The sequence below is a fragment of the Manis javanica genome, chromosome 2 (genome assembly GCF_040802235.1).
Source record: "Manis javanica isolate MJ-LG chromosome 2, MJ_LKY, whole genome shotgun sequence".
NCBI lineage: Eukaryota > Metazoa > Chordata > Mammalia > Pholidota > Manidae > Manis > Manis javanica.
In genome coordinates this window covers 219,801,993-219,828,869 of record NC_133157.1, presented here as the reverse complement: position 1 = coordinate 219,828,869, position 26,877 = coordinate 219,801,993, and the positions used below count along the sequence as shown (strand labels likewise).

At 39.0% G+C, this 26,877-nt stretch overlaps 1 protein-coding gene and 1 non-coding gene across 5 annotated transcripts in view; one reads left to right on the top strand and one right to left on the bottom strand.

Moving 5' to 3' along the window:
* Positions 1–26,877, bottom strand: part of KHDRBS3 (KH RNA binding domain containing, signal transduction associated 3) — a 199,093-nt gene that overhangs the window by 97,942 nt on the left and 74,274 nt on the right. For 3 of the 4 annotated variants that reach the window (XR_005062642.2, XM_037023269.2, XM_037023270.2), the window contains exon 2: positions 25,800–25,918. Coding sequence is in view for 3 of the 4 variants with exons in the window: in XM_037023269.2 (XP_036879164.1) it covers positions 25,800–25,918 (119 nt within the window). In the remaining variant the exon portion in view is untranslated. Of the gene's footprint in view, positions 1–21,193; positions 21,293–25,799; positions 25,919–26,877 lie in introns of those variants that run through there. The other variant, XM_073230194.1, reaches the window with a different exon arrangement.
* Positions 23,639–23,745, top strand: LOC118973372 (U6 spliceosomal RNA). Its single transcript, XR_005062680.1, has one exon. It is a non-coding gene; the product is annotated as a U6 spliceosomal RNA (small nuclear RNA).

The window sequence follows — 26,877 nt, the reverse complement described above, 5'->3', positions numbered from 1 at the left end:
GAAGGATTTATAAGCAGAATGGATAAGATGCAAGAGGCCATTGAAGGAATAGAAGCCAGAGAACAGGAACGTATAGAAGCTGACATAGAGAGAGATAAAAGGATCTCCAGGAATGAAACAACACTAAGAGAAATATGTGACCAATACAAAAGGAAAAACATTCGTATTATAGGGATACCAGAAGAGGAAGAAAGAGGAAAAGGGATAGAAAGTGTCTTTGAAGAAATAATTGCTGAAAACTTCCCCAAACTGGGGGAGGAAATAATCGAACAGACCATGGAATTATACAGAACCCCCAACAGAAAGGATCCAAGGAGGACAACACCAAGACACATAATAATTAAAATGGCAAGGATCAAGGACAAGGAAAGAGTTTTAAAGGCAGCTAGAGAGAAAAAGGTCACCTATAAAGGAAAACCAATCAGGCTAACATCAGACTTCTCAACAGAAACCCTACAGGCCAGAAGAGAATGGCATGATATACTTAATGCAATGAAACAGAAGGGCCTTGAACCAAGGATACTGTATCCAGCACGACTATCATTTAAATATGATGGTGGGATCAAACAATTCCCAGACAAGCAAAAGCTGAGGGAATTTGCTTCCCACAAACCACCTCTACAGGGCATCCTACAGGGACTGCTCTAGATGGGAGCACCCCTAAAAAGAGCACAGAACAAAACACACAACATATGAAGAAGGGAGGAGGAGGAATAAGAAGGGAGAGAAGAAAAGACTCTCCAGACAGTGTATATAACAGCTCAATAAGTGAGCTAAGTTAGGCAGTAAGATACTAAAGAAGCTAACCTTGAACCTTTGGTAACCACGAATCTAAAGCCTGCAATGGCAATAAGTACATATCTTTCAATAGTCACCCTAAATGTAAATGGACTTAATGCACCAATCAAAAGACATAGAGTAATAGAATGGATAAAAAAGCAAGACCCATCTATATGCTGCTTACAAGAAACTCACCTTAAACCCAAAGATAAGCATAGACTAAAAGTCAAGGGATGGAAAAACATATTTCAGAAAAACAACAGTGAGAAGAAAGCAGGGGTTGCAGTACTAATATCAGACAAAATAGACTTCAAAACAAAGAAAGTAACAAGAGATAAAGAAGGCCACTACATAATGATAAAGGGCTTAGTCCAACAAGAGGATATAACCATTCTAAATATATATGCACCCAATACAGGAGCACCAGCATATGTGAAGCAAATACTAACAGAACTAAAGAGGGAAATAGACTGCAATGCATTCATTGTAGGAGACTTCAACACACCACTCACCCCAAAGGATAGATCCACCGGGCAGAAAATAAGTAAAGACACACAGGCACTGAACAACACACTAGAACAGATGGACCTAATAGACATCTATAGAACTTTACATCCAAAAGCAACAGGATATACATTCTTCTCAAGTGCACATGGAACATTCTCCAGAATAGACCACATACTAGCTCACAAAAAGAGCCTCAGTAAATTCCACAATATTGAAATTCTACCAACCAATTTTTCAGACCACAAAGGTATGAAAGTAGAAATAAATTCTACAAAGAAAACAAAAAGGCTCACAAACACATGGAGGCTTAACAACATGCTACTAAATAATCAATGGATCAATGAACAAATCAAAATAGAGATCAAGGAATATATAGAAACAAATGACAACAACAACACTAAGCCCCAACTTCTGTGGGATGCAGCGAAAGCAGTCTTAAGAGGAAAGTATATAGCAATCCAGGCACACTTGAAGAAGGAAGAACAATCCCAAATGAATAGTCTAACATCACAATTATTAAAACTGGAAAAAGAAGAACAAATGAGGCCTAAAGTCAGCAGAAGGAGGGACATAATAAAGATTAGAGAAGAAATAAACAAAATTGAGAAGAATAAAACAATAGCAAAAATCAACGAAACCAAGAGCTGGTTCTTTGAGAAAATAAACAAAATAGATAAGCCTCTAGCCCAACTTATTAAGAGAAAAAGAGAGTCAACACAAATCAACATAATCAGAAATGAGAATGGAAAAATCACGACAGACTCCACAGAAATACAAAGAATTATTAAAGACTACTATGAAAACCTATATGCCAACAAGCTGGAAAACCTAGAAGAAATGGACAACTTCCTAGAAAAATACAACCTCCCAAGACTGACCAAGGAAGAAACACAAAAGTTAAACAAACCAATTACAAGCAAAGAAATTGAAACAGTAATCAAAAAACTACCCAAGAACAAAACCCCGGGGCCGGACGGATTTACCTCGGAATTTTATCAGACACACAGAGAAGACATAATACCCATTCTCCTTAAAGTGTTCCACAAAATAGAAGAAGAGGGAATACTCCCAAACTCATTCTATGAAGCCAACATCACCCTAATATCAAAACCAGGCAAAGACCCCACCAAAAAAGAAAATTACAGACCAATATCCCTGATGAACGTAGATGCAAAAATACTCAATAAAATATTAGCAAACAGAATTCAACAGTATATCAAAAGGATCATACACCATGACCAAGTGGGGTTCATCCCAGGGATGCAAGGATGGTACAACATTCGAAAATCCATCAACATCATCCACCACATCAACAAAAAGAAAGACAAAAACTACATGATCATCTCCATAGATGCTGAAAAAGCATTTGACAAAATTCAACATCCATTCATGATAAAAACTCTCAGCAAAATGGGAATAGAGGGCAAGTACCTCAACATAATAAAGGCCATATATGATAAACCCACAGCCAGCATTATACTGAACAGCGAGAAGCTGAAAGCATTTCCACTGAGATCGGGAACCAGACAGGGATGCCCACTCTCCCCACTGTTATTTAACATAGTACTGGAGGTCCTAGCCACGGCAATCAGACAAAACAAAGAAATACAAGGAATCCAGATTGGTAAAGAAGAAGTTAAACTGTCACTATTTGCAGATGATATGATACTGTACATAAAAAACCCTAAAGACTCCACTCCAAAACTACTAGAACTGATATCGGAATACAGCAAAGTTGCAGGATACAAAATCAACACACAGAAATCTGTAGCTTTCCTATACACTAACAACGAATCAATAGAAAGAGAAATCAGGAAAACAATTCCATTCACCATTGCATCAAAAAGAATAAAATACCTAGGAATAAACCTAACCAAGGAAGTGAAAGACTTATACTCTGAAAACTACAAGTCACTCTTAAGAGAAATTAAAGGGGACACTAATAAATGGAAACTCATCCCATGCTCATGGCTAGGAAGAATTAATATCGTCAAAATGGCCATCCTGCCGAAAGCAATATACAAATTTGATGCAATCCCTCTCAAATTACCAGCAACATTCTTCAATGAATTGGAACAAATAATTCAAAAATTCATATGGAAACACCAAAGACCCCGAATAGCCAAAGCAATCCTGAAAAAGAAGAATAAAGTAGGGGGGATCTCACTCCCCAACTTCAAGCTCTACTACAAAGCCATAGTAATCAAGACAATTTGGTACTGGCACAAGAACAGAGCCACAGACCAGTGGAACAGATTAGAGACCCCAGAAATTAACCCAAACATATATGGTCAATTAATATTTGATAAAGGAGCCATGGACATACAATGGCAAAATGACAGTCTCTTCAACAGATGGTGCTGGCAAAACTGGACAGCTACATGTAGGAGAATGAAACTGGACCATTGTCTAACCCCATATACAAAGGTAAACTCAAAATGGATCAAAGACCTGAATGTAAGTCACGAAACCATTAAACTCTTGGAAAAAAACATAGGCAAAAACCTCTTAGACATAAACATGAGTGATCTCTTCTTGAACATATCTCCCCGGGCAAGGAAAACAACAGCAAAAATGAGCAAGTGGGACTACATTAAGCTGAAAAGCTTCTGTACAGCGAAAGACACCATCAATAGAACAAAAAGGAACCCTACAGTATGGGAGAATATATTTGAAAATGACAGATCTGATAAAGGCTTGACGTCCAGAATATATAAAGAGCTCACACGCCTCAACAAACAAAAAACAAATAACCCAATTAAAAAATGGGCAGAGGAACTGAACAGACAGTTCTCCAAAAAAGAAATACAGATGGCCAAGAGACACATGAAAAGATGCTCCACATCGCTAATTATCAGAGAAATGCAAATTAAAACTACAATGAGGTATCACCTCACACCAGTAAGGATAGCTGCCATCCAAAAGACAAACAACAACAAATGTTGGCGAGGCTGTGGAGAAAGGGGAACCCTCCTACACTGCTGGTGGGAATGTAAATTAGTTCAACCATTGTGGAAAGTAGTATGGAGGTGCATCAAAATGCTCAAAACAGACCTACCATTTGACCCAGGAATTCCACTCCTAGGAATTTACCCTAAGAACGCAGCAATCAAGTTTGAGAAAGACAGATGCACTCCTATGTTTATCGCAGCACTATTTACAATAGCCAAGAATTGGAAGCAACCTAAATGTCCATCTGTAGATGAATGGATAAAGAAGATGTGGTACATATACACAATGGAATACTACTCAGCCATAAGAAGTGGAAAAATCCAACCATTTGCAGCAACATGGATGGAGCTGGAGAGTATTATGCTCAGTGAAATAAGCCAAGCGGAGAAAGAGAAATACCAAATGATTTCACTCATCTGAGGAGTATAGGAACAAAGGAAAAACTGAAGGAACAAAACAGCAGCAGAATTACAGAACCCAAAAATGGACTAACAGGTACCAAAGGGAAAGGAACTGGGGAGGATGGGTGGGCAGGGAGGGATAAGGGGGGGGAAGAAGAAGGGGGGTATTAAGATTAGCATGCATGGGGGGGAGGGAGAAAGGGGAGGGTGGGCTGCACAACACAGAGAGGACAAGTAGTGACTCTACAACATTTTGCTAAGCTGATGGACAGTAACCGTAATGTGGTTGTTAGGGGGGACCTGATATAGGGGAGAGCATAGTAAACATAGTATTCTTCAGGTAAGTGTAGATTAAAAATTTAAAAAAAAAAAAAGAAAGAAAGAAAGAAAAGGGGGATTACTCCTTAACAGGATAAAACTATTGGTAAATCAAAGATCAACGCATGCTTTAAATATCCTTAATGTTGATCACTTAAAGGGTGTCAGATGATCAGCTATGGAGGTACTCTTTTCTGATAATATTCCTTTCTCTTAATTAAAAAAAAAAAAAAAAAAGCAGTTACTGTGTGCTGACCTCCAATGAGTTCTGCACAGTGGTATAGAGGGCATGTCAAAGTGTGGGCAAAGGGTCTGTTTGTTTCTACGCAGAAGATCAAGGCCTAGCTTGGATACCCAGAAAATGAACTAAGATACGATATGAGGAGGAGCTTCCGGCATCAGCACTCTCTGGAGGACTCGTGCCGGGGGATGATCATCAAAAAGCCTCCACAGGGATCCGGACGATGCTGCGGTTGTGGCTGCATCCAGCCCACCGTCTCCTGGACTTGCCATAAGAAGGAGGAGGGAGATGTCTAGGCTGGCATGTGCATACAGTGAGACAACGAATTTGACTGGATCTGTACTGTTGGAACTCAACCAGGAGTTGGGAGGGGTGCAAGTTGTAGCACCCCAAAATCTCATGACTATAGACTATCTATGGTTAAAAGAACATATGGGATGTGAACAGATCCCAGAAATGGGCTGCTTTAATTTGTCTGATGGTTCAAGTACAGTTGGAAAATATCCATCATATCATAGATAAATTTTCACAAATGCCTAGGGTGCCTAAATGGTTTTCTTGGCTTCACTGGAGATGGCTGGTAATTATAGATTTGCTTTGTTTATGTCACCGTATTCCTATTATGTCAATATGTGTGTGCAAATTAGTTAGTAGTTTAAAACCTATACATACTTAAGATACTATACAAGAAGATATGTCAAAGAAATAATCAATCCTCCCAAGTTTCCTTCATATGCTACATCTATAGCTTTTCTTCTTCCTTCCTAATTACAAACTTTAAATAGAATTCGTGCCTCATATCGAATTTACCGAGTATCATAATTCCTCCAGGTGGTAAAGATACCTCGAGACAAGTGCTGGGCATAGAAGCCACAGTGCATAAATCTGCAAAGAAGTAAAAAGCTAACCTTTGCAAACAATATGGCTTCTCTCTCACTTACCAACTTTACATTTCCCTGTATGGCCCCGGAAGATGACTGGTTAGCCAGAGACGGGTAAGATTCCTCAAGGGAGGAACAACCTAAGACAGGCACAGTCGCAGGGGGGCCATCAGGTGAGAATTTGGGGATCAACAGAGGTGAGGCTCAGAACCTCACCCCCGCTGCTTTGAGAGAAATCTTCTGCATCCGTGGATGTCTTGCTGCCCTTGTCTAGCCTGGATTAATACTTAGTCCATAGGCACACACCTGATCATCTGATCATCTACATTTGCCTTCTTACAGCACTAAACTATGTTTTCTACCTTTATCTTGCATCTACCTACCACTTCAGCATTTTATTAAAAATAAAAATAATAATAATAATAGGAGAAATGTGGGATCAACATATAAATCAAGTACAAAAATCAAATGAATATTCATATTTGACCTGATGGTTTATAGGTCATATTGCATGATCAAAACCGAAAGTTTCTGTGATGACTGCCCTTGTACTGTTCACCATGTAAGAATTTATTCACTCTGTAAGAATTCGTTCACCATGTAAGAACTTGTTCGTTATGCTTCAGAAGATTGGAGACTGACGAGAATTAGGCTTGAGATGGATTAATGATTGTACATTGAGCATTGACCCCCCTATACTGAATTTTATTGTTGTTAACAACCATTTGATCAATAAATATGAGAGATGCCCTCTCAAAAAAAAAAAAAAAAAAAAAATATGTACTTTAAAAAAATCAACATGGTATTTTTCCTTGCCCACTTTTAATTTTATTGGTCTTCAATGAAAACTCAAGAATTTCTTTCTAACCTTCACATGAATGTAATTATTATTTTTTAATTTAACTTTAAGTAAATTACTTTAAAAAAATATGTAAGTGATACTTACAGAGTTTAAAATACCAAATAATACTGTACAGTGGGAAAGAAAATCACTGTCTCCACCCACCCACCCACCCACCCCTACCCTTGTTCTCATTTCCCACTTTTTCTGCTTTATCTTTCTGGAAATTCTCTTACTTGTACACTGGACATCCTGAGTTCACTCTCTGAGTTTCTCTCTTATTTTTCCTCTCTTTCTCTTTCACTTTTTCTTTCTCTTTTACTTTCTGAGAGACAATTACGTTTCCTAGATATCTACTGATTTATTTTTCATTTCTGCTTTCAAATATTTAAGTACTAATAGTATCCTAATAGTATCTTCTTATATTTATTCTTTATTATGGCACCTTTTTAAGTATTTTATGGAAGCAACAGCAGTTGTTCTGAGGATGTTCACGGCGTTGCCCCCCAACCTTGGCGTTTGTACTGACTGCTTCCAACAGAAGCCCTTACGCCACACTTGGTGAAATGGTCTCTTTCTACATTATGGGCTTTCCTCAGATGACTGGTAATTCTCTGCTACCTGTCCTTAAAAATTTAAGATTGAGGCTCAAAAACACTATCTGTGTTCATACATGGGATCTGAGGACTGGACTTGATCGTTCACTGTAATATGGCAGCCAAGTTCCTTCATCAGAAGCTTCGCAAATATCAGTACTGATGGCCCTTTCCTCTAGGGCAAGGCACTGCCCGGAGCAGAAATTCCCCAGTGTCCCAGGAGCGGGTACAGGCTTGGCTGCCCGAACACTGAGAATCCTGTCATGAAGTATGTGCACCTTAGTTAAAGGAAATCTCTCCCTAATTTTCAGGGCCGCATGTCACTTAAGTCCCCGGCTACATCGGAATCTTAGAGCTTAAAGCTTCTTTATTCAACCTCTTCAAGAAGTGTCCAGTGTGTTGCCAGGTTAAGAAGAGCAAATACCAGGTGTTGTCAGTGGGCAGAGCAGCCAGCGGGCTGACCTGTTCTCATACCAAACTTCCAACTGGGTCTCCTGTCCAGCTCCACCTTATGAGCCCACCGTCGCAGCGACTGGCACCCACAATGCCCGGCTCTTCTTGAGGCTTTCCCGCACTCGTGAGCATGTTTCTGGCTGACTTTCTCTTGCCCCGCAAGCTGAGGTTCCTGATATTTCTGGTCTCCAAAGTTATTAGCATTTATCCATTTATTTTGCCATCACCAAAACTTTACTAACATCATTTGCCTATTGTCTCACACTCCTATTCTTTCTAGATTTCTTCCTTTTTAACTTACTTATATTCATTTTAGCAAGTTTCAAGGAGAGCATAAAAATTAATTTGTGGTCAAATGGCCACAGTTAGATGTCTTTAATAGCTACATATTTCTCAATTAAAAATTACGGGACCTTAGAAATCATCCGGTCCAAACATCTGACTTCATACAGAGGAAACTGAAATCGACAGAATGGTAAGATTTTTTCAAGGTCATTTGATAAAACATAAAAACATAGGATTCTGTAAAAGAAGGAAAAGATTCTATAAGATTATAGGTATCTTCAGGAGTTTTCTTTCTCCATTTAACCTCTATTTTTGTCTTTTCTTCACCCAAAAAAAAATGTAGACGAGTACTTCAGGCACGAGAGGCACCTTTACTTCATTCTCTGTCCAAATGCAGTGGCACCAGCCTCCCTGAGTCTCAGACTCCTCACAGGACACGGGGAGCAGACAACCTACTGCAGCACCTTCTGTCTGAATTAAATGAAAAATGTATGAAAATCACCCACCAGAGCAGCCCATACGTAGATTGTGCATAACATACTCCATGCCAAGTCAATAAGTAATAAATTAATTAACTGTTGTGTAATAACTGTTGTGTAATAAATTAAATAACTGTTGTGGACATTTATGGTTGTATGTGAACAATGACCACGCTTCAGTGAGCACTGATACCCCTTCACCCACGAGGCTATCAGGGGAGCCACCACACTGGGACAGAGTGACCATGCCCAGGCCACCCAGGCATGTCAAGGAGCTGCTGTCTGCCTGGAAGTCAAGGGAGTCTGGGGTTTAGGCCTAAGCATGAGGACACTCAGCGTCGTTAGAGAGGAGTCACAACAGAGGCAATCTGCTTGGTTGCTGGCTTGGGTTCTCAAGCCCAAATTGCATCACCTCCCTGGGGGCATGAGGAAATAGCATGACTGGCTGTCATAATGACTGTGGGTCACTACTGTCACTTAGTGGGCAAAGTCCAAAAATGTCACATGGCAGAACTGGATGGGACTGCCCCTCAGAGTGGAGAAGGGTCTGTGTAAAATGTCAGTTGTGCCCCTGGTAAAAAGCACTGCTAGAAGGAGGGGCCACAGGCTGTAATTACTCTCTGTGTCTTAGACCTGAACCTCTTGTTACTGAAGGTCCTCCTCTTAGATCATAAATTCGGGTCCTCCATGGACTCTGTAAGATACCCTAATGTAGTTAACAAAGCAAAACGAAACATGAAGCAGCCACTGGTCAGGCTAGCTGCAGCCGGTGCTCACACGGGAAAAGGCCTGAGTAACTCTTTGGATGACATACAAAATAAGCACCTTAAGCAGCACGGTTCTCGTTTTGCCTCGAGTTCCATGACGTCCTGACGCTCCACCTGCTGTGGACCCTGAAGGGCCCCCTCTGGCTGGCGGGGTGATCACAGAGCTCCTCAGCCTTCCTGTCCTCAGCTTCGCCTAGTAACCACAGTCTGGCTTATGAGTCATTAACTAAAGCAGATGAAGTGCTGAGCACTGAGTTCTGTGCTCCAGAAACACTGTGAGGATCAAGAAATGCTCTTGCACTCCTGGAAATTACTCACTGCAAAGAAGAACTCTTTTTTTTCCCCTGTGACTTAGGTAAGACCTGCCATGACCCCTGTGACCTATGACAAGGCCAGACACAGACCCTGCAAATTGCCATTCTTTGCCCCATAAAAGATGAGCTGACGTGTTTGAGTCCACTGATGAATCAGAAGATGTCCCTAACACCAACTTCATCGAACTTTAGTTGAGCTTCTCTTCCTTCCTCAGGCCCCTGAACAGTAGCAACCTACCCACCATATCTCCCGAAAGGCCTGTTTTCAGGAGCCAGCCTCATGTAAAACGTTCTCTGACCTGCTGTCCCACCAGGCCTCCTGTACCCCTTCCCCCTCCTTCCCCACACCTCGCTGGTCTTCTTCACTTTCCCCATAAAGGAAAAGCCCTTTGCAGTCCGACCTCCGGGACACCGACGGTCCTCATGCTCCGCCCTCCTCTTCACTACAGCAGTAAGTACCCTTTCCTGCCCCACAACAGGCTCCCAGAATCTTTCCGTATTAAGTCAGAATTTGTTTCTTATTGGACAACTGGATTTGCAAAACAGTAAGAATTTAATACATTTTAACTTTGTTTTTATTAATAATTTCATTTGTGAATAGACTTGAAGAGAAAGTCAAAGTGTTATTTCCAAGACTAATGATTTTTCTCCAAATGTCAATTATGATATTACAAACATATTATCATACAATGTTACAATTATAAAATTTTCAAATGATTATGAAGATGGTAAACCAACACAGAGTAAGTATATTGAGTCTCATTGCATAATATGTAAGGTCCAATAATTATGTTCTTTGTTGGTAAAGACCAAGTGCCTTTCTGAATCAGCTTTAATTGATCTAAACTATTTTTGTGATATGACACCATTCCTTGGGGAACAATTACAGTTAAGCTGTCATTTCACAAACAACTAAGCCTCAAGAACATGTCACTGTTTCCTTTAAAAGGTATCCCTTAATTGGGTATTCACAAAAATTGATTAGTTTAACAAAAGGATACTTTACTGACCTCTAAATCAACACTAAAACAACCTATAGCCTATGACAACATAGTTTCAAATATGTTATTCTTCCCAAGGTCCTTAGCCCAGTAAATGTCACTGCTGTCCATGCAGCAACTCAAGCCAGAAACCTGACATTCATTCTATGACGGCAGCGACCCGGCCTTCTACCTTCACTGCTCCAATACTTGGGCAAGACAGGGCTCTTAGGAAATGTTCAATGGCTTAATTAAATCTCTCTGAAATCTGCCTATTTTTCTGGAATCCGCCATGACCTTCCTAGCGCAGACTGTTACCATCTCTCACCTCGCCCACTGCAGAATCCTTTCTCTGTATTCACTCTCATCCCCTTCATTCAGGACAGACATCTTCACACAAGGTTAACCTTGCTACACCTCCGCATAAATACAGCTGTTTGATTTTCCTGGGAATAAAGTCCAAACACCCTGATGCTGCTGGGAAAGGCCCTCTCTGCTCTGGCTCCTGCCCACCTCTCTACATCACCACTCTCCTGCTGTTGATTTTAGCCATTTTGGGCTTAGGTCAGTTTCTCAAAACTACCACGTTCCAAGAACTACCCATTTCAGCTCAAGGGCAGAACTGGAAAGAATGAACAAAAGCCTTAATCTTCAGAAAGAGGGGGAACAAAATTGTTTGGGTCTTTAAAATATTGGCAAAATCAACAAAATATGTCCTGAGATCAGTGCCTGCCCTCAGTAAGTGTTACCACTGTTACAGTGCTTGGTGAAGTGGCAAACATGTTCCAACTGCTGGGTGGAAAAAAGGGAGATAATAACCCTGTCCTCCCTGAGCTTCAGGTTCTCGTAGGAAGAGCCAGATAACAAGTAAGAAAAATATACACATAGATGAGGTTTGTTAACTACCAGAATGCATCAGTCAAGGCAGACAAAGGCACCAGGAAGTGTGTGTGTATTCACAGAGGTGAGTAACTTCAGGCTAGGCTGGCCTGGGATGGTTACTGCAAGCTTTGTCCTGTGCATGGATATGGGGACAAAGAATTTCCTGCAATTAGCACACAAAATGTAGAGGCAGGGGGGCACAGGGAAGGCAGTATAGCACAGAGAAGACAAGTAGTGACACTATAGCATCTTACTATGCTGATGGACAGTGACTGCAATGGGGTATGTGGTGGGGACTTGATAATGGGGGGAGTCTAGTAACCATAATGTTGCTATTGTAATTGTACATTAATGATAACAAAACATAAATAAATGAATGAATAGATGAATGAATAAATGGATAAATAAATAAATAAATAAATAAATAAGTGAATAAATAAATAAAAAGCTCTCAGGCACTGAGGAGCTTCTGAGAAATAAGAAGATGGCCAAAATGAATGCAAGAGTAACTCGGGATAGGGAAGTAAGAGGTCAAAGAAGACAGACAGACATCTGGGCCTCATAGGCAATCACCAAGAGTTTGGATTTAATTTTTTTTTTAGAGTTTTAAAATATAGATTCAGTTTAACATCATTAACCAAGAAACACAAATCAAAGCTACAATGAGGTATCACCTCATACCAGTCAGAATGGCTATTTGGATAACAGCTATTATCCAAAAGACAAGAAATAACAAGTGTTGGCGATGATGTAGAGAAAAGGGAGCCCCTGTACACTGATGGTGGGACTATAAACTGGCAAAGCTATTATGGAAAGCAGTACGGAGGTTTTTCAAAAAAACTAAAAATACAAATACCATATGACCCAGTAATTCCACTTCTGAGACTTTATCTAAGGACAACAAAATCACCAATCCGAAAAGATATATGCACCCCCTATGTTTTTCACAGTATTACTTATGACAGCCAAAGTATGGAAGCAACCTAAATGTCCACTGACAGATGAGTGGATACAAAAGCTGTGTTACATATACACAACATTGCTCAGCCATAAAAAAAGAATGAAATCTTGCCATTTGTGACACATGATTGGACCTGGAGGTATTAGTCTAAGTGAAATAAGACAAAGAAAGACAAATACCATATGACTTCACTCATATGTGGAATCTAAAAAACAAAACAAATGGACAATGAAACAAATGGACTCACAGACACAGAGAACAGACTGGTGGTTGCCATGGGAGAGGAGGGTGGGGAGTGGGAAAAATAGGTGAAGGGAGAAAATTTAGTGCAAGTGTTTGATATCTGATCTGGATGATGGTTATATGAGGATATACACATGTCAAAATCACTGAGCTGCACACTAAGATTTGTGCATTTTATTGTATGTCCCTCAATTTAAAAAGAAGAAAGACAGAAAGAGAGAGGGGAAAGAGGGGAGAGAAAAAATATCCAGATTTGACCTAGGTGGTTTCATTTTTTTCTCTTTGCATTTTAGTCACTACTTAAATGTTCCATATTGATAAGAATTCACTCTTTTAACAATGGTAAAAATGTACACTGAAAGAAGAACAAACTGTGGTGTGAACGACTTGCAGTGCAGTCCTTGCTCAGCTCAGTCAGTCTCCAGACACCTCCGGACTCTCTGAATCCATCCTCTCTCCTTGTCCTGCCTTCTCTTTGCTGCACTTACCAAATTATTTTAAGGCATTGCCTTTCATGTTGGATTTCTGAGAAGAGGGAATGTGTTCTACTCAACTGTGAGATCTTCTCCAAATCTAAATGGCCATCTCATCCTTAACACACTGCCTGGCATGTGCAAATGCTCAAAGTAACAACCGAATCAACAAAAGCAATAGGCTAAATTAATGAACTCTGAGTCCAGGACCAAGCATCCTGTCCAGTGCTCCTATTTTGAGAAAGCCACAGCCAGGCCAGCAGTACCATAAAATAGAAAAAACCCTTTGGCACAGAGGAAAAGAATTTCACAGTAAGGTTCTCTCCTGGTAGAGTCCTTCCTGCTCACTGTGATAAATGGCTCAGAAGTGGTAGGTATCTTCCCTGACTGCAACACCAGCTATTTAATGCTCTTTTATACTAGCTGTTTTTCTCAAATGCACTTTACTATTTCACAGACCAAATCAAAACCTGGGATAAATCTCATACTTGCTGAAAGTGATTCCCTTTTGTCCACCTGGGTCCCTTCTCCCTCTCTGCCATCTCCCCAAACCCTAAAACCCTACTGTCTAGCCCACACGTGTACAGGCTGCTTGCTCTCACACAGCCCCACCTGACTTGACAATTAGAAAGTTGGGAACTGAACAGGCATCACTTGAATGATACCTTCGTTATCTACTGCTATGTAACAAACTAAGTCAAAACTTAATGGCTTTCAAAAAAATCATTTATTTACTCCCAATTCAGCAATCTGAGCACTGGGGGGCAGTTCCATGTGGCAAGAGCCAGGTCACCGAGGACTAAGGACCCACTCCCAGGATGGCATAGTGCCCACCTTTCTTAAGTCGGTGGTAGCAGTCAGCTGGGGATCTCAGTTCCTTAACAGTTTTGTTGCTCTCCTTCACCTGGGTATCCTGGGCATCCACATACAGTGGCCTCAGGGTGACCAGGCATTTGCAAGGTAAACGGCTTCCAAGATCAGAAAGGCAGAAGCCTTCAGTCCTCCTGGAAGCTGGCCTCCGGTCAGTGGTTCTGCACGCTCTCTGTTACAGGGAGCTGCACAGTCAGCAGACTCAAGGGAAGGGCACTGAGAGGCATGAATGCAAGAGTGGTCATTAGGGCAGAACGCAACACAATGTACTACCACGGATAAAAATGACAAAGCAGGCATTTATCAAAGCATTCAGTTTTCATAGCCTTTCAAACACTGGTCTTTGCTAGCAATGGCCCCCTAGCTGCCTGCCTTCTCCCTGACAGGGGAAGGGAAGTGATCTCTCTGAGGGTAAGGACCCTGTCTTATTATCTGTGCATTTCAACAACTGCCTAGAATAGCACTCAGCTCCTAAAAGGCAAGCAGAGTGCATGCTTTGAAAGAGAACAATGCATGCCAAACAAAGCTAATGTCACAACGTGCCAGTCACTCCCCACCACGTTAATTAAATAAACCCTGGAGCAAACTGCAGCCACAGATGGAAGGAAGCACATTCCTACTGTATGGGTCCTAACTGGCCAACAACGTTTTGTAATTGAGCATCTTATAAAAATCTAAATCTTTATTTAAAAAGACATCTGAGAAAGACTGTGAAATAATGGGATAAGGTATTAGATAAACAATGTAACATTTCAAAATAGGTGGGTCTGAGATAGGATGTGAGAAACAAAAGAGGACATAAAGAATGTTTTTAATGTTTAGATGCAGTATGGCACATATATCTCAAATTAATTTAACAGCTAAGGAAATGGAAGCAAGGAGACCAGAAGGAAGCAGGCCCACCAGCTCATTCCACAGCGATGGCAAATGCCAACGTTCCCCATGAGTTATCACAGCAAATGTCAGAAGACCTTGAGGTATACAGCAAAAATCACACCACCCCCTGGCCTTCATACCTCTCGTATATGTACACGGATGGATGTGTGTGTGTATACATATGTATGTATATATGTAAGTTGTATTTGTATGCATAAATGTGTTTAAAATCATGTGCCTGGTCCATACTGTCATTGGTTACTATTTCAGTACTTAGGGCAAGAGATTAACAATACTGGATGGAGAGAAATAGTTCCTTCCAATCTGAGATTCTTCTCCATGTCATACCAACTAGATCATAGTTGCCTTTACCTTGTTGGAAGGCTGAGCTTGTATTAGGCACAGGGGAAGGATCAGCTCTGCCATTCTTCTTGCTCACTTTGACTGTATTTGTAGTAGACCTTTAATTTACAGTTTCTCTTGCAGTAATCTGTCTATTTAAAGGAAAGTTTAACTGAAGCTAGGTACGGTAATCCATGAATCCATTAACCCAGGATGTATACTAGTTATATGTCCCAATATACTGAAAGCAAATCAGAAATTAAAACTTGGTGAGAATTCTGCACTGTGGAGTCCCTCCTTTACTTCAGGATACTATCTCAGGGTGCACACACCTGGGTGGCATTTGTGAACCATGTTACGGTACTAGCATTAATCTATACACTAAACATTAACGGACTTGAGTTTCTTGAATAAGAGCATGGGCTCTGGAGCCAGATTTTTGGGATTCAAGTGTCTGTTAACTTAGTAACTGCATAGTCTTTAGCAAATAACTTCTCTGTTCTTCAGTTTTGTCATAGGTGAACAGGAAATAATCATTCCCTCCTAAAGTTGTAAAGATTAAGTAAATTAATACATTAAGGTGCTTAGAAAAGAGCCTGACACATAGAAAGCCACAGGCTACGTATCTACACTAAAAACAGAAGGGCTAACACATTCTTTTACCACCCAAATGTACTGTCGTGAATACATCACCCAAGCATCAGCTTTCTAGACATTACTGGTAGAAAGGATTAAACTCTCAGGAACACAGTTCAGTCACAATCTCCACACTCGCCTAGGTCCTGCCCGGTGGCAAGAATGAAAAGGGAAGAATAGGCAGGGTCTGCTTCACCTCTGTTCCCCTGAAAGGGTGACCAGGTCACTGCTCTTATTAGCTCTACAGGCTGTTGTAGATTCCAATAATTCAACCACTGACACAATGATTAGACAAATCCACGATTTAGCTGGTATTCATACTATTGATTTCATTTGAATTAAACCAACGTCATAAATGCCAAACTCCACACAGTAGTAAACCTATTATGAAAAATGGAGCTACCTCTTCAGAAATAAAACACTTGTTTCTTAAGATAGTAACTGAGTCAAATTTAGGATTACTAACAATAATTTTCATGATTCTGATTATCACCTCTAAAAATAACAATCGCCTTTACATGGGAAGTTGAATTTTCTAGGAATTGAAGTCATTCCAAACTTGTGTTTAAATCAATCATTCCTAAATTTTAAGAGGACTTAAAAAACAAAAGGTAAGATCTTTTACAATCAGAATACCTTCTATAATATATTCTGGTTGATTATCTCTAGGTCATAAATCTTTTAGGCTGTATAAAATTCTAATGCCCAAACAGAGCACTGAAATCCTCCCAGACTAGTCTTCACCATTCCAACGAATGCTACAATCTACTAGTCCCCACCATTAAATCATTCTGGCCCAATAGTTACTCTCTTTCCCCTGATCTCTGCTTTGTAACATCTCAACTTATACTCTCTTCTACAGATTTGTCCTCACTCCCTTCAGTTCTGGTAGTATTTTATCTGCCTCTTATGTCAAGTCAGTCTCTACTCTGTATTATTTAGTGAAATATATTGTTTTTCCTGCTAAATAATAAATCCCTTAAGAGTGATTAGGACCTTGAGATGTTTCATCATTTTTTCCTACACAGTGATTTCTTAATAAATACTTGTGGAATTAAAGTTTATTTTAGCCTGAATCAAATGCTACTAGTCAACATAGTTTTTACTGATTTTCTTTGCTGCAGAAAGTCTTGTAATATAGTAAAGCTATAAATAAATGCCATTATTTAAATGTGTTAATTTGCCAACCACAAGTCACTAGGTATTACTGGTAGTGGTTAAGATTATTTGGTGTTCCTCCACTGATCATGATTTTAACAATAGTTCTAAATGGCAAACAGCCCAACTTATTTACACATCAGCAACTCTAAAAAACAAAAAGTGTACAAAAAGTGTCTGTTAACTTAGTAACTGCAGGAGTTATATGGGCAAAGGCACACACACACAGGTACACATGAGTCTATATGGTCTGAAATGATCTACTTTATGTACTTTCTATCTCTATGTGCTCAAGGCTTGATTATATTTTTGGGGGAAGGAAATGGAAAGCCTCAAAACAAACAAATCAAACAGTGTAGCTCATACGTAAATCAATTTGAAATTGTAATCCAGAAAATCCCAGACTGCGACCGTCTAGCTGCAAGCGTGGTAAACAGAAGGCAGTACTTGAAGCGGAAGGCGAAAGACCGAAAGGGCGAGAATCACAGAAGAGAATGACTGTATCTGCATCAAGGAATGGTGATAGCGTGCAGAGACGGAGACAGGTGACGATTAATTTAGGATGTAGAAATCATAAAATGTGTATGTGCTGGTTTCAAGAATGGAGAGGGCCGAGGTAAATGAAGGAGAAATTAGTAAACAAAAATGACATCCTGGCTTTAGGCTGGGCACTTAGCTACACATGCTGTCTGGACATCAGAGCTCAGATGTCTGTGAAATATCCAGGTGGTAGCGTCCAGTCCAGCAAGCATTTGGTCTGGCTCGGGGGAGAGGGTATCAGAAGCTAGTGAACCGCAGAGCAGGGCGGGACACAAGTGGAGCGGCTCCTGAGCCGGACTTCTTTCCCCTCTGTTAACTGCTCCTCACTATCAATGTATATTACATGTCCCTTGATCCACGTAATTACCTGTCTGTTGCTTATTTTGATAAAAGTTCAGTTTAGTCTATGATATGAATTTTGCCATTTTATTCTACTAAGAATTAAGTTTTATTCATATTTCTTATGTCAATACCAGAATAGTCACACAATTTTCAGTTGATTTCTAAGCTAGTAATGTACTGCTAAGCACTAAAATGTTTTTACTTTTTTGGCTCAGCAACACACTTGGAAATCTATCCTCTATCACCCCTCAAAAAGCAAGTAATCAGTAAGCAGTGAGGTAATACAAGATTTACATATAATATTTATCACAGACTTCAATTTCTAAATGTACCACATTATGACCAATGCACACACAGAGTAGCAATCCCAGTCTTTTGAATGTAATGAAGTTTTCAGGGTCCTATATATAACCAAACTTTGTAATTATTCATTTGGCTCAATAAAATAGTAGTACTAAAAATGATAAATCCCCCAAACAACCTGTAAATTCTTTCAGTATATATGCTGAAAATATGCTTGGTTTCTAGAGGTCACTAACAAATCTAAGTTCAATGCCACTTCCCGGGTCAATAATCACACATTCTAAAGAGAATAAAGAAAAAGTCACAGGATAAGTTAAGATTTGAAAACCCTTCACAATATATTTTTCAGAATGCTAGTAAACTGCAAATATCAACTTTAATAACTTTCTAATTCTCATGACACAGGAGTATCTGTCATATTCCTAAAAGACCTCTCAGAACAGAAAATAAAACTAGCTTCCTCTACTTAAACTTTTATTTTCCTCAGGTCTCTGCCATAAGATATAGGTTGTCAAGGTGATGGGAGGGGATGACAGGATCAGAAGCAGGTCTGTGCCCTGTGGGACAATGGCCTCATAGGCCAGTACATTTTGCTAGGGTTCTGAGTGGCCTTTCTGCTTTGTCATAGGCCCCAAGATTTAATGAGTACCAGGAGGGTCACTAATTGTGACTTATCAAAAACACATGTCTTTAAGTGATCATTTGTAATGTCAATCTTCCTTAGTATCAACAAGTTTCAAAATCCCCACTAGCCACCATATTAATTTTGGTAATGGCAATTACATATCAATAACTAACATGTAAGCTCATCATTACTTTATTTCTACAGATAAACTATCAATTGAACACTGGGAATGAAAATTATTTTTAAATAAACCCTCTGGAAATCAATTAGGAGTCACAGAAAAAGCAGCTTTTAACATATCAAAATGATTGTCAAATATTTACTGTTCTAGGACATTGCAAAACCCATGATGATTTCAATGAAATCCGTTTCTACCTAACAGTAAATTCATGGTGTTTTAATTGTCTACAACATACAAGGGAAAAATGAAAGCCAACTTTAAAAAAGAAAGCCCATGTGCACTTCAATTCAAACCCCAGGAAGGAACGTGTTGCCTCAAGTACCTTCCCCTTCTCTCTCTCAGACAGCCTGAGCCTAAGAGCTTCTATGAGACAGCAAATATTCCAAATTTAAAATATGTGCATCATACAGAAACATTTAATATTAGAAACCATGTTGATTAATGTAAAGTTACTGAAAATAGTGTGTATGTATTAGAATGCTAAGAGAATAAACAACTACCAAATTAAGAAGAGTAATACATCTAATTTCAACCTACAGAACTTAACTCAGTACCCTAAATCTTACAAATCAAAACCACAGGACAAAGACATCTCCTAAATTAATAGTCTCAGGCATGTTTTTTCCCCCAAAATGGAAACATTTTTATCCTAATTATGAAAGTTACACGAAGTTATTGTCAAAAGGTTAAATATGTGAAAGGTAGAAAACAGCACATAATCAATCCTATCTTCCAGAAAGCAACTGCTATTAAGATTTGAGGTTTGTTTTGTTTTGTTTTCAATTAAGCGTCCAACTGGGCTCCTATCTGTTCTACATGCTGCCTTCTCCTTTCTTATTTAACAATACAGACATCTTACCACAGCAACAGGGCCTGCAAGGATGACACAGAGAGATAATTTATTCACTTAACGTCACATTACAACTCACTTTTTTAGATGGTACATAAGCATTCTTTCACCCTAGCCTCATGATGCACACAGCGTTGCCCCTCCTGAAACAGTTTCCAGTAATGGTACTTGTCATCCTTTGAAGCAATTTAAATGTCACTTCCTGTTAAAACTTTGCAGCTCCCACTGCCCACCCTACCCCGTACTGTGCCTCTGTATCACTCTATTTATAAATTTTCTACCAAAACTAGTACATCTTATTGAAATTGATCTGTTTGCCATGCAAAACGGCTTGTAATTTCTCAAATGTCTTTGGCCCCAAGTTCCCCAGTCACAGGACCATGCCTCAATCTCAAAGTCCTACTTCTGACCTTTACCCAGCCAGCTCCTTCAGAGACAGACCCCTCAGCAAAGGCATCCCTGAGAGTGTCACCAGGATCCTCTCTCAGAGTTCCCTAACCCTGAGCTGCTCACACACAGGGCTATAAACATTAAGGTATTCATCTACATTCCCCACAAAACTACCAGCTTCTGTGACTAGAGAACATGTCTTAACTGCCTTTGTTTTTCCAGCACAACACCTGGCGCAGAGAAGACTCCCACTAATTGTCAGGTGTATGAATGGATGGATTGATTCAATGATGAATGAAGAGAATGAATATAAAATCTAAATGACAAAGCATGCGCCGCCCTCAAGGACAGGGCTCCTTGTTCCAGCACTGATTTGGCACTTACATTAACTTTGCATCTAGTCAGACTGTTCAGCACCAAGGGTTAAGATTTTTCCACATGAAAACTATGCAGAACAATTGCTACAGCATAAAGTCTCTTAAAAAAATTATAGACCAGTGTTTACTTTGAACTCCATACTTTACAAGCTCAGACATATAACTCAAGAGAGTGAATATACTTTAGGTTTGAATACTAAAAGGCTCAAATTCAATGCTGTACCATTAAAAGGGTGTTGAAAATGATTAAGAGAAAAGAAATTATTCAATTAATGTTATTAGAGTTTGACAAACAGTTCTTCTTCCTTGTCCCAGAAGCTGAAAATGTCCAGTCAGCACCGATTCTCACCAAGCTGTAGTTGGCCCCCTGCTCCTCCAGAGCGGCAGGTACACCGAGCCTCCTCCCGTGCAGTCTGCTAACCGACACCAGCATGACAGCTTTTTCTGAGAACAGATGCAAGTGCTCTATCAGCCCTTCCACAAGGCTGGCTTCAAACTCTGCACGCTCAATTATGCTAAGCAGAAATACCCTTTTTCAGCATTCTGAAAGCACTGGATTTCTAAGCAGCCTACTTCAGACATTATAAGTACTTGAAATGGTCTCTGATGTTGGTTAGACACAGAAATTATAATATGTCTTCTCCTATTCTCATCAAGGCTGATACCGAAAAAACAGCACCTGACATTTTATTTCATATCCTTTATTCACATTTTTTATTTCATATTTACTCATACACAAGAGTATTAATTTCAGATTAATCACTACTAGAATATGAACTACTTAAAGATTGGGAACGTGTCTATTCATTCACCTTTCTATCTATTGCATATTTAGCTCATAGAGTATATCAAACATAGTGATCAATCTGTGAAGGTTCCCACAGGCCACATGCTTTCTTTAATAATGAGTGTGTCAAAGAAATTTTCACAACACTGTTATCTGCTTACTAAAAATATATATCCTCATTTCTGCAAGTATGGCTGACCATCTATAGATAACTATAAACACTTAAACTTTAAACAAAATTTAAAAACTAATTATCTGAAGTCTCTGGAGAAGGTTAAAAAACAAGGAGATTCTGGAAGAGAGTCAACACTTGGAAGAAGGGAAAGGCCTGGGTGAAATTACTGATTTCAGAGCTTTTAGCCTGAGTAGCAGAGTTTGAAGTAATCAAAGTGACAAAATGTGAGAGAGGAATACTAGAAAAGCCAGCTAAGGAATCCCAACCCTTGTGCACAAAAATCTGCTAGAATTTCTGGCTGACCTGCAAAACCATGTATCCCAGAAATAAATGCAAAAGTCAAACTAGGGAGAGAACTGAATTGAGTCTGCATCCAGAAATGCCAACACTCCTCAAGAGACATAACAGAATCAGATTTTCCACAATACACCACTCACGATGTCCAGTATACAGTCCCAAACTACTTAACATACTAAACACTGGAACCATATGACTCCTCAAGATAAAAGATTATCAATTCAGGTAAAATCTAAGATGACTAAGATTTTAGAATTGAACATAACACCTGTTTTAATTGTGCTCAACAGTATAAAAATAACATCTGCAATGAATAAAAACAAAATCCAAAAGAGAAAAAATATTTTTTCATATACACATATATGAGTCAAATACAAATTCTGAAAAAGATCATTATACTATCCAATATAAAATCATTTATCTGACAGGCTTAACAGAAAAATAAAATAGGAAAGACTCAGTGAGTTTAAAATGCAGCAGTAGAAATTAATCCAATCTAAAGAACAGGAGAAAAAACAAACAAACAACAAAAGTGAACAGAACCACGGGAACCTTTTGAGATTAACATACCTATAATTAAAGTCTTAAAAGGTGGGGAGAAAAAGGGTTAGATAAACTATTTGAAAAAATAACAGGTGAAATGTTAAGACGAAATGGACAAACCCCTTGAAAAACAAACACAAAAAAATTTTCACAGAAGACAAAGCAGAAATCTAATCAGTGCCGTGCCTTTAAGAACAGTGGACTCGTCAACAAGCTCCCAGACTCAGATGGTCTCACTGGTGACTCTATAAAATATTAAGGAAGAAACAGCATCAAACTAACATACATTCTTTGAGAAGAAAGAAAAGGAACTCTTCTCCACTAACTTCATGAAGCTGGCATAATACTAATACCAAAATCCGAAGATACTAATATTAAAAAAAAGAAAATAAAATCATAGGCCAGTACCACTCATGAACACAGATGCATTTGCATACAGCAATATATAAAAAGGACAATACAGCATTACCAAGTAAGGTTTAACCCAGGAATGCAAAGTTGGTTTTAATTTAGACAAATCAATAAATAAAACTTACTACATTAACAGTAAAGAGAAATAACATCCTGTGTTCATTTCAACAGATACAGAAAAGGCATTCAGTAAAATTCACTATCCAGTCAGGATCAAATCTCTCAGAAAAAGTGAAAAAGAAGGAAACTTCCTCTACATCATAAAGGATAGCTACAAAAACCCAATGGCTGTTACCACGGTGAAATTAATGAATGCTTTCCACATTGATTGGAATGAGGGAAGAATGCCTAAATCTCACCACTTACATCCAAGCATTATACTAGAGATCCTAGCCAACCCAGGAATGCAAGCTAAATGAATAAAAAACATAAAAACTGGACAAGAAGAAGTAAACTCTTTGTGCAGACGATCTGACCATGGATAAAGCAAATACTAAAGAATCCATAAAACAACTTACTAGAACAAGTGAATTTATCAAGACAGCAGAATACAAAGTCAAGATACAAAATTTTATATTAGAGTGCTCGCTTCGGCAGCACATATACTAAAATTGGAATGATACAGAGAAGATTAGCATGGCCCCTGCGCAAGGATGACATGCAAATTCGTGAAGCGTTCCATATTTTTTTTTTAAATTTTATATTAGAAGCAAAAATTGGAAAATAAAATTTTAAACATTCATTTACAACTGTTAAAAAACATAAAATATTTAGGAATGAGTTTAACAAAAGACAAGTCCTTTGCCCTGAAAAGTATGAAACACTGCTGAAAGAAATTTAAAATCTAAATAAATGGAAAGATATACTATGTTCAAGAAAGGGAAAACTCAGTATTATAAAGATGTCATATCTCCCTGTGTTGATCAACAGATTCAATGCAAAAGCAATTATAATCCCAGCAGAATGTTTTGTGAAAATTAATCAATCTTAAATTTATATGGAATTGCTAAGACCTATAGCCAGGCAATCCTGAAAAAGGACAAAGTTGAACGGCTACTTACCTAACTTCATGTCTTACTATAAAAAGTTACAGTAATACAGACAGCAGGGTATATAAGATACAACATAATGACCCATAAATAGATCAACGGACTATACTATAAAGTGCAGAAATAGATGCTCCTAGAGTTACCTAATCTTCATCAAAGGTGCCAACACAATCAGCAATCAGTGGCAGGGAAACATTTTTCAACACATAGTAATGGAAAAACTGCATACCCATATGGAGAAAAACTAAGTTTCAACCCTATCTCATACCACACACTAAAATTAATTTAAGAGGCATCACAGACCTAAAAGTAAAAGCTGAAATGATAAAGGTTTTACAGGCAACACAGGAGACTATCTTTATAACCCAAAAAGGATTCTAATGTTTCCTTGAGGTTGGCAAAAACTTCTCAGTTGACAGAAGGTAATAATCATAAAAAACCTGCTATATGAGAGGTCATCAAAATTTAATATGTCTGCTTATTATGACTCTATTAATATTAGACAAGCCACAGACTGAGCCAAATATTCAAAAAACATGTATCTATCAAAAGGTTTGTATCTAGAATATGGAAAAATGCTCTTACAATTCAATGATATGAAGACATACAGCCCATTTACAAATAAGCAAAGATTGAAAAAGATACTTCAAAATTGAAGATATACAGATGGCCAAAAAGTATGTGAAAAAGTAGACAAAATCATCAATTATCAAGGGAGTGCAAATTAACACCATCAGAAAACCAATACATTATTAGAATGGGTAAATTAAAGAGACTGACAACATCAAATACTGATGAAGACAGCGGGCAACCACAACTGGCATGCTCTGCTGGAAATGTCAGAAGGTACAACGAATCTGGGAAAATAGTATGGCAATTTCTTAAAAAACGAAATACACAGCACTTTAAAGCCTAAGTACTCACTCAAAAGAAATGAAAACATATGGTCACAAAATGGCAGATGAAAATGGACACAGAAATTTAATTTATAATAATCCCAAACTGAAACCATCCTGGAAAATGGATAGATTGTAGTATATTCAGGTAATAGACCATTCATTACGCAGCAATCAAAAGAACTGAACTACTGACATATACAGCAGTGTGCATGAATCATATATATGCACACTCAAAAGAAAGAAAAGAAAAAACAGGCTTAAAAGAGTAAAAATTTAGGCCACATTTAAGATGACCAAGAGTTTAGAATTTGATACAAGACTTTAAAAGTACCTATTGGATTTGTGCTCAATAACATAAAATAACACATGTGATGACTGAAAAATAGAACTTTTTTCCTAGGATAGATAATAAATAATATTTTGAGTATTTATGTGCTAAGCCCTGTGCCTATAAGCATTTAACACAGAAAATCTTATTTAATTTTCAACAATCCAACTTCATCTTACCGATGAAGAAACTAAAATAGGAAGAAGTTAATAGGTTGTCCAAAGTCACACTGCTAGTATAATTCAGAAGTATAATTTTTTAGGGCTCTATAACTCACACTTAAAGTCAAACAGAAATGACAAAATCACTAAATAAATCTTCACTTAACTTTGAAAAGATGTATGTGCTGCGGACAGGGTTGTGCTAAGGGAACACACCTCCAAAAAATACCAAACAGAATGTAAATTAAACATCTCCTCCCTTGGGATTAACATACCCTCAGTGTAGACCTCACTGTCTTACTTACCTTGGGAAACTGTTTTACAGGAATTAACACTTTCTGTCCCAGCTTCATGTTCTTATTAATCACCACATCAATGTACTTTTCTTCATCCTTGCCTTCTCCTTTTTGAAACTTTTCTATTTCTGTGGAAGAAAAAAGATAACCATGAAGTGTATGACTTAGAACTCCAAAGGCTGGGAGTTCTTACTCTACTGTGGCATTAAATCAAATACAGGACTGTGGATAATTAGACTGATAACAACTTTTTCAAGTACTGACACATCTCCCGTGTTACCAGTGATTCCTCATCAGTACAGGGGAGAAGAGGCCCATATCAGGGCTCACAAATCCCCATCTCACCTGTCCATGCTGTGCAGGGGCACCACCGACCAGCTAACAATGAGCACAAACAAAAATGAGTTCCTTCAGGTCTTCTGGAATCGTAAAGAAAGGCTGCTCAAACAGCAAGAACAGCCAGAAAGAATTCTCAGTTCAGTGTTACAAAGTACCGACTTCGCTATTTATCATCCCTGACTGGCTCTCCAAGGCTCATACCATCAAGAACTGATTCTTTACAATGGCTTTACAGCCCAGGACTCCCTTCCATCAGCCCACCTCTCCATCCAAAGCTCCCCTCCCCACAAGTGGCATGAACCAACTCCATGCTCACATCTCTGCTGACGCTCTTCTCTCTACTTGTGATATGACTTTGACAATTTCAATCTCATACATCTCCTTCAAGATTCACCCACACTGAATACCACTTTTTATGTGCAACTGTCCCTTTCCTCAGCTGGGCAGCAGGAGTGGGAGACTAGGTCACTCACAGAGCACAACACCCACAGCTCCGTGCTTTTTAGATGGACACCAATGTGGTGCCTCTCTACTACAGATAATGGCCTCCTCTGTCCAATTCCCACACTGTGATGTTATTACTCCCTCAGCCTCCTGACCGGCCCAAGGTGAGGGTTCTAGGAGGTGGGCCTTTGGGAAATGACTGGGTCATAGGTGAGCTCATGAGTGTGATCCTTGCCCTTACAGAGACCCCAGAGACCTGCTCCTCATGCCGTGTGGGGGCACAGCCAGACGACCACCATGTGTG